The sequence below is a fragment of the Onychostruthus taczanowskii genome, unplaced genomic scaffold (assembly GCF_017590055.1).
Source record: "Onychostruthus taczanowskii isolate IOZ18803 unplaced genomic scaffold, ASM1759005v1 scaffold48, whole genome shotgun sequence".
Lineage (NCBI taxonomy): Eukaryota > Metazoa > Chordata > Aves > Passeriformes > Passeridae > Onychostruthus > Onychostruthus taczanowskii.
The window spans coordinates 2,789,122-2,798,054 of record NW_024502347.1 but is presented as its reverse complement, the minus strand read 5'-3'; the positions used below and the strand labels follow the sequence as shown (position 1 = coordinate 2,798,054).

Sequence of the window (8,933 nt, the reverse complement as noted above, 5' to 3'; positions counted from 1 at the left end):
ATTCAAGTGCAATTTTAATTTCTCTCCTTGTAGGCAATACCAGCTGAAGTTGTCTAGGGCATACAAAACCTCTGAGATCATATCTGAAGCCCATAGGCAGGGTTTGCATAGGTCAGGCCAGTCTGAAGAGAAGACAGCTTCTCTTTTACAATAAAGTGTAACTTTCCTGTTGCACAGTCACTAAAGTGTGCTGGGTCTCTCTCTTTCCCTTGAATCTGGCAGCAACCATGTTTTCAAAAATGTGGCTCCAAAACATGAGTGCATATCAGAACTTGAAAGCAAGTTCTTCTTAGAGTTTGATTTCTCAGTTGGCTTTTAAAAGATGTGCAGTTGTGCAACTACATCATGTACCTTCTCCAGTAATGACCACAACTGGTCCCCAAATGTTTACCAGCACAAGGATGCCTACATGCAGGAAGTGGGAAATGGGGGTGGGTCTGGTAGTTACTCTTGATGTGGTCAATCTGCCACTGACCTTGTTTGGGGAAGGGGAGGATGTGAAAATGAGACTCTCCTTTAATCTCTTGTGTGCATTTTATCTCCCCTCCAACTTTTTAAATAAATTTCATCTATTAGAGTCAGCTCCCTTCCCTCCTTCTTCCCCTTACAATTACAGCAGGCGCAGGGAGAACAGCAGCAGGGGCAGCTGAGGCTGAGTTGCACAGGCTTGTTGTTGAGCTGAAGTGGTGATAGCATCAAAGGAAATGGATGGGGATTTCTGAGATCAGAGCTGTTAGGGCCATTCATGATTTGTTGCCAGGCTGAAAGCTGCTGCAGAGAGAGCTGCCTGAGAAATGCTGATTAATACAGTAATTGAGGTTTTCTATGAGCGAGAAGGAAAAAAATAAAATATTACTAAAAATGATCTTTTTGAAATGAGCAACATTTTGAGATTGCACATTCCAGACAATAGCAGCTACTGGTGCAAACAATTTCTGTAAAAGAGCAGAAAACTTCTGGTTGAACACAGTGTCTTTTTATGTTTCTCTCTTAAGGAGGAAGGTCAGAAGGTCAGTCTATATATTTCTTTAATGGCAGAGTTTCCTCTGTGATTCTTACTTTAGTACACATTCTTAACAATTTGTTTCTGTCTCTTTTTCTTGATAAACTTAGTTTTATTCCAGATCAGGCACTGCTAGGTTGGATTTGCACATCAACAATACCCCTTCTCCTGCACTAAGATAGCTCTGGGCTCAGCTTCACTGAGACACACGGAGCTAATTTCGGGATAGCCTCAGAGTGTGCCACAGAGTTATTTGAAGTCCATAGGCTTCATAGGCTGTAGTCACCTCCGCAGGCTCCAGGGATAGAGCCGCACTGACCTGGGATATTGGCATCCTCCTGATGAATATTTCACTTCATCTGATGTGATCTAATCTAATCTAATCTAATCTCTGCTTCCTCTTGTTTTCCAACCCAAAAGCATTCTCAGTTCCTTGAAAAGCAGATTTGCTTTTTTCCCCCTGCTCTCCTTCACATTAAGAAGATCAGTCCCTGAAGGAAACACATCAACCCTTTCCAATGACCCCCCCCCCCCCCCCCGCCTTTTTTTTGTTTTTCCTGCAAGCTAACAGGGAAGTGAAAAGCTCTGAAACAGCTGCCTCTCAGAGTGAGACTATTTTTCGGTAAAATAATCACCTTCAGTATGACTACATTGTTTTTCTGTTCTATGCAGTGTGACTCAGCATCAGTTAATTAACCCAATCAAGTAGGCCGGATTTCTCTCCTTTAATGAATGGTTCTTCCTACTTCAGAGCCTTCCTAGACCTCATTTTGGATGTGCCTCGGTTTTACAGGGTATATCCAATTACATTTATATCCTTCGGCCCCAGTGCTCGGGCCACCTCTCCTGTGGAATTACGCTGTGGTGGCAGTTAAGCCAGGACACTCACTTGCAAGCAGTTGCCCTACTTAGGTCTGCTGCCACGAGCCCTGCCGCGTTAGCGCGCACACGGAAGGTCTTTACACAGATATGCTATTCTCAGCATCGCAGGCCCAAAATGGCAAGTAATCCTTTCCACACGTCTTTTTATCAGTGGGAGGAGGAGCAGGTTAAGGGAAAGGGGTTTGTGTACGCCTGTCAGAGAGACAGACAGGCACCCGACTGCATAAACCTGCTTCCCACCCCCTCCCCTTCTGCCTTTCTCCTGTGAAGAAATACACGGAGATCATCCTAGAACATAAGTGCATGTATGTTTAGAAGAAGAATGTGAAACTAGCTGTGGCGTAAAGTGCCAGGCAAGTGACGAGAAATATGCTTGCAGACGTGTGAGAAGAAGGAAAAGTAGTAGAGTTGCCTCACAGTGAAGCAGCTAGCATTTGTACTGGGCTGTGGATGGCTATAAATGGAATTGTGCATCACCGTTCCTCTGAGCCCGAGGACGCCTTGCTGAAGAGACAGGACCACTGAAGGAAGTAAGGCATCTGGTTGTTTTGTAATGAGAAGCAGGAATGCTCTTAATAATAAACAAACAGGACATTGTATGCCATCATCACAGGATGTCCTTCCTTCAGCCAGCATGCTGACTTGGATCGGAGGAAAAAAAATTGGGTGCCGGGATCTCTTGATTGCTCTACCAACCCTCCTTCCCCCAGCAGTGTGCTCCTTGATGGCCGCTCGCACATCGCCCCGTGCAAGACCCGTGCTCGTTTTCTTACCGCGCTGCGAAAGGGGCATCGGGTTCGGAAACGCTGCGTGCCGCATCCTGCTGCTGTGAGCTTCCCTGCTGTTACCAAGGGAAAGGGGGAAGGTTTTGTTTAAGGGAAGAAACACGAATGTTTTCCCCAGTTCCTCTTACAGGCACTGATTAGAGACTCTGGAAAGGGATAAAATCAAAACTCTGAAACTCTCAAATTTGTCATCTCAAGTAAAGCACTATAATTGTTGAGGTTTGGGAGCAAGCACTTTGAATCGAGTTTTAATCAGTAAACTAGTAAATTAATTTTAGTTGGTATTTTTTGTAAAGTTCTACCAAGTCAAACTGCGCAAGAATGAAAGCGGGCACGTGTTAAACTCCGGAGATCAAAAATAGCACGGAAAACAGATTTCTAGTAAAAGCTGCCTCAGGTGCGCTCTCCGCGAAACGCCGCGGTGCCCGCCCACCCGGCAGATCCAGGCGGCGGGGCAGCGCCGCGGCTCTCCCAGCTGACGCACGGGGCCGAAAGGAAGGGGGGGAAAAAAATGAAATAATAACAGTGATGTAAAAAACCCAACGCGGGTGGGCTGGGCGGGGCAGGGTCCGCAGGTAGGGCCCCACCTCCCGCGCTGTGAGGGGGCCGGCGGAGGGAGGGGCCGCTGCGTGAGCGGGCGGGCCGGGGCCAGCGGAGCGCGCCGCTGTGGCAGGCGGCCCCCCAGCGTTCCCCAGCGGCAAGAGCAGCAGCACCTGTGACAGCCGGGGGAGGGAGGAGCGGGAGGGGAGCGGCGGCTGGAGGTGTGAGTCAGTCTCCCGGGGACCCGGCCGCTGGAAGGAAGGAGAAATGTTTACTCTGTAGAAATGAGCCAGGTTTGCCGCCGCCGGTGGGCTTCGGTGTGGAAACGCGCGCGGACTCTGCCCCGGTAAGGAGCGCGATGCCGTCCCCTCTTTCACCCCCGTCTCCACCTCCCCGGCTCCTGCTTCTCGCCCGTCCCGGCGCCCGCGGGACGGAGCAAAAGTTTCCTCGTCGCCTCTCCCGGATCGGGAGCGCTCCTGTGATCGGCATTAACCCTTCCGCTCTGCTGCGCAGCTGTCATACCCCTGGCCCGAGTTTCGGTGTTCGTCCCCTCTTCCCCTCCAGCGCCGAGGGTCCGGCACTGTCGCGCTGCTCGCCTCGACCGCGGTCAGCACGGGGCACGGGGCTGGTCCGGAGGCGGCGGCGGCCGCGGGGGAGCTGTGTATTGCCGCGACCCCCGCCTCAGCCTCTTTGGGCGGCCCGGCTGTGCCTCCCGGGGGGCCGGTCCCGGGGGTCGCCGGGGGTCTCCCCCGAGCCCACAGTCAGTCAGCCCTTAACCTCTTTCTCGGAAGATCGTGCGCTTTCAGTCTTCGTGTTTCGTTTTTCCCGGAGGAGGGGTGTGAATTTCATAGTAGCTGCGCATCCAAAAAGGAAAAATGAAGGGATTTTACGCCGGATTGAGTATTGTTCTCAGCTACCGGTGTAGGCACAGATTTTGGTTCCTCATGAGCCCTATGGAAAGAGCCCGACCCTAATACGTGTTCGAGGATAGGTTAGATAACAGTGCTTCTGTCCTGAACAGACAGAGGGGCTGAAGGACTTGCTGAAACTATTCTGCTATGCTCATATCCACTGCTTTGGGATACTAATTCCAAGAGGTACCATCAAAATCAAAAGGGATAGAATAACTTTTTTTTTAAAAAAATATTTATTTTATTTATTTCCCCTGGTCCTTTTCTGGTTTGACCCCCAGGAACATGTTGCAGTGCTTTGTGCAGGGCTGCTGCTGCTACAGTGATGCTGGCAGGATGTCGGCTTTCTCAGCCTTCCATGCCAAAGGATAAGGGGACGTCAGGAGGAGGCGGGGGTGGGGGGGCCAGGTTGTTTTGAAAGTTGTTTGTGTGTTGAAAGCCGGTGGGAAAGTTCAGGCTTCCCCATTTGGAAGAGGCAAGGCTGGGTTCCGCTCTTCCAACATGCGCTTTCCATTTTTAGCTTCATTCAGACGCAGACAGCAGTTCCTTTCCTCTTCCTCTCCTTGTTTGTGTGACACTTTTCTGAGGCAGCTTTTCCACAGGCGACTAAGTGGTCTCACGGCCATGACCCCACATTTTCTTCAGCACGGAATATTATTTTCTCTCTGAAGCATTAAGGAAAGGGTCTGAAAAAGGTAAAGTGGTTGTCACAGCCTAGGGATTTTCTCCTCTTTGTTTTTGTTCCCTCATTACTACCGAGGCTGGCATTTTAAAGTGCTGCTTCAGTCAGAGCAGCTTCGTTTACACTGCTTTTTGGCTATTACTCAACTGTACCAACTATCCTGCATACGCTTTTAAAGTGTCACAGACTACTGTATTAGTCACACTGTATCAACGGAAACCACAACACTGAAGGACAATGAGGATTAAAGGCTGTTTTCTTTTTTTCCAGGCTGCTACACAGTGTAGCTCGGACGCTGTGAGTTTCAAGAATCTGGTGAAAGGGAGAGAGTGGACAATGAAAATGGACATGGAGGATGCTGACATGACTCTGTGGACAGAGGCTGATTTTGAAGAGAAGTGCACATATATTGTAAATGATCATCCGCTGGATCCCAGTGCCGATGGAGGCACCCTAACTCAGGCAGAGGCTTCCTTGCCAAGGAACTTGACTTTCAAATATGCATCTAACTGCAAAGAGGTAAGCGGCAGTGCTCTGGGGAAGGCTGGAGTCAGACAAGCCAAATCACAGCGCTTTGGAAAGCGTGTGCTCACCCTGTCTTTGATTCTTTAGCATACACACACACCCTACCAACAACAACAAATGCTGCCCGCTGGCCTTTAATATGCGACCCTAATAACTCTTTTAAGAAACTGTGTGCTGGTCATCTGTTGTGTAATATTTTCACTGAAAATTGAAGCCAACCTATCCCTGAAACTGGTTCTGTACCAATTCGCAAACAGTTAAATTTTCACACAATTTGAACAGCATCTGAATAAGCATATTTAAACTGTGGGGTAGTTCTTTGTGCCAATTTCTAGGCTGCTGGTTGCCAGGACCATTCATTGCCTCTGGCTCAGAGATTAAAGTGCCTCAGTTGTCCAATAAATAGCTTTAAAAAAGTAAAGGGAAAAAAAAATCAAATTCCTGGAAATGTGTTTAATTATTTCTTTTTGTTTTCCCTTTAGTTATGAAATTGCTTTATTCTTTTCGTAAGCTTGTTGTATTCCCAACTTCCTAAATTCTTAAAAACTCTGGCATGTTGGTTAAGGAAGTAATGGTAGAACTGTAGCAAGCTTGACAGAAGTCTGGTCGTAGCTTAAATTAACATTTGTTTATCTGGGACAGTATCTTCACCGGTAGCTAGCCGTGCGAGTCTGTTCCATCCTTGTCCCTGGAGTGGGTACATTCTTTGTTGTTGTTTCAGAAGGGCTGGAAAGAAACAAGCCTGGATGAGCAATTTGGTTTTGTGTTTACTCCTTCGTATAGAGTAGCTATTATAGCTAGGTGTGATGTTCGGTAGCGTAACAACCCAGGGGACAACCCTTCATTTCTCCCTGTGCTGAGACTTGTGGTATAGCAACTATTACCTGTGCTTCTGCTTGGGCTAAACATACTGACCACAGAGCTGAAAAGAAGAGGTACACTCATCCATGCCTATCAAATATTTCCTTCCAGAGCAGGTACTTGTTTAATCCTGTGTACAGAAATAGGGCCAGACCCCCAGCTGAAGGGTGTTGACACCATGGAATTTAGCTTGGCAGTGCCTAATAGAGTGCCAAGTACATTTGGTAAGAGGTTAAAGCTAAATTCTCCTTAAAATCACTCTTCTCTTCCCATCTGCCTTGCCCTGCCCTGCCCTGCAGAACTTTGGCAGAGAAAGGTCATGCTCCAGAAAAAAAGTGTGAAACCTGGTTTTGTGTTATTGCATTGCTAGATAGGTCTTAGTTTGGTGTGAAGAGGGAAATAAAGATGAGACTCTGCCGTGGGATACTTGAGGATTTCTTGACTGAAGGAAGAGCTTGCAGTGTGACAGCTCGGGTCGGTCCTTGGCTGCCGGCTGATGACTGATTGGCTGCTGAGGCTGCTTGCTCTCTCTGCCCCTGCTGCTGTGGCTGGAGACATCCAGAGAGCTTTCAAAATTCCCAACACTGTGTTTGGAAACACCAAGGTGTAATTTCCTTATTCCCTGGCTCAGGTCAGTGAATCAGGAGGATTGCTGCAATCTCTGTATAAGAGGTGGGGGGAGAGGGAAGTTGTTGAAAGATTGCTGGTTCTTTCTTGTAAAATGTGACCCGTGCAGCTCCCTGCTAGTGGGAGTCTGAATATAGGACATCCTCCTTTTGTTCTCCAAAGCTTCCCCTGGTCTTTCATTTGTGCTGAATTGCACCTACCCTAAGGAGCAATAGGAGCTTTTAAACCCTGACTATCTTTAAGGTAGCTCTGAAGGGAAGGGCTGATATGATGTGCTCTGTTGCCCATCTTCTGTGAAGGCTACATTCTGGAGAATGTACAGACAGGTCTCATTTGCTACTCATCCACAGGGTGAAGTAGTTGTAAATGGCATAATCTGCTTGTGTGCTAGGAACTTCTGACATGAAACATTGTATTTTTCTTCTGTCTGCCTTCCAAGTTCGATTTGGTTTAGTGAGGTCAGGACTGGGTACATGTGTTGCTTTTGCGTGTTGGTGTTTGTGGGTCAGTGAGGGAGCCTGATTCTGGTTTTGACCTCATGGAAAACCACTAGAGTCCTGACAGCTCAGGAGAGTGGGTTTTTTTCACTTGCAAAAGGATGAGGTAAGACTTCAAGGGATGCATACGTGCGTGTTTGCCAGTGGGTTTCAGATATGAGCTGTCTTCATTGTTAACTTTGGGGAAAGCTATGGCTTCATCTGGTCGACAGTTTAAAATGCTGAGTCAGTTTATTGTCAAAAAACATATAAAATATATCGCTTGTGAAATGCTGATACTGTCATGATTAGATCATTAAATCCTAGCTCTGTCACGATTAGTACTGTATCTCTGGCTGGAGCAGGAAAAGTACTGCGTGCCTGCTTAGGAGGGAGGAAGTACGGCCGCTGCTGTTTGGGGAGGGCTGCTTTTTCTATATCTTCTCCTTGCATGCTTTGTGGAGCTCTTCTTTAAAGGTTTATGTAATTTGCAAGGGAGCCCATGACACGTCATCATACTCTTGTTTATTCTTGGATCTTGATCAGGGACTTTTCTGAAGAACACATTTTTTGCTGTGAATTCACAGAATGTGTCAGCATTTTGAAAAATGAATTACTACTGCTCATAACATTTTAGGCTGTTAGATTTACATGAAGTCATTTATTTATTTCCATGCGTGAATTATTTATCCTTTCCCCCAGTTTTGGAAATTGTCAAAAAATGATGAAATGTGGTGTCGGGATTATGCTCTGGAAGGCCGTATGTGAATGATCTTTTCATATAGACATTTAAAAATATTTTTTTCAATAATCTTCCCTTTGGTCTCGGTGCTTAAAGCCCAAACATCCCTTCTGGATATAAAATGACAGTTACTCTGCTATCTTGACTATTACTGGTATCTCACCCTGGTGTGTGAGCTTTGACAGAGGAAAACATATCTCAGCAAACCACCCATTACTGTTGCATATCTCTGATAAGGCCATTTCTTAGAGACAGACCCTGAATCAGTGATTTTGGTGAAAGCAGTGATTTTGAGCTGTTATGAACTGTGCCTCACTGACCTCAGACACTTGCTCTCGCCTATTGCTTTTATTTATTTTTTATGTGGTTGCCGAGGAAGCCATCTGAAAGGCATTCTGTTTTGTGGCATAACTTTTAGAAAACTGGTCACTGAACAAAGGGGTAAAAAATACATAACTATAGAACTAGTAGCTAAAAAGAAATTAAGATCAGTGTTAATTCAGGACACATGACAGTCTGCCCTGTTTGCATGTGGAGAATACTGCTGTTTTAATGAAGCCAATAAGTTTGTTCGGTGTTTTGGTTTTTTAAAGCAGTTTAGTGGTCCTATTGCAAAATACGTCCCCTTGCAGAATTAGCAGGAGTCGTTGTTTTACTTCAGTGCCCTCTCCCCAAACAAAGATGCAGGAGCGCTGATATTCCAAAGCGCCATCTCAGATCAGATTTGGGACCGGAGCCGAGCCGCCTCACGCCCGGGGGGCCGCGGGCAGGTCGGGATGTGCTGAGCGGGCCAGGCGGGCCCCCGGCGCCGCATTAGGACCCTGGTCAGTTCCAGGGCCGCGGTCCCGGGCTGCCGCCGGCCCCGGGCTCCCCCCGCCGGGCCGGGCCCGGCCGGGCCG

The 8,933-nt window shown here is 47.4% G+C and overlaps 1 protein-coding gene across 2 annotated transcripts in view; it reads left to right on the top strand.

Moving 5' to 3' along the window:
- Positions 1 to 3,474: 3,474 nt before the first annotated feature.
- PRDM1 (PR/SET domain 1) overlaps positions 3,475 to 8,933 on the top strand; it is a 22,175-nt gene continuing 16,716 nt past the window's right edge. Inside the window, exons 1-2 of one of the 2 annotated variants that reach the window (XM_041414885.1) lie at positions 3,475 to 3,556; positions 5,074 to 5,322. In XM_041414885.1, the coding sequence (XP_041270819.1) occupies positions 5,140 to 5,322 (183 nt within the window). In that variant the 5' untranslated portion in view covers positions 3,475 to 3,556; positions 5,074 to 5,139. Of the gene's footprint in view, positions 3,557 to 5,040; positions 5,323 to 8,933 lie in introns of those variants that run through there. The other variant, XM_041414884.1, reaches the window with a different exon arrangement.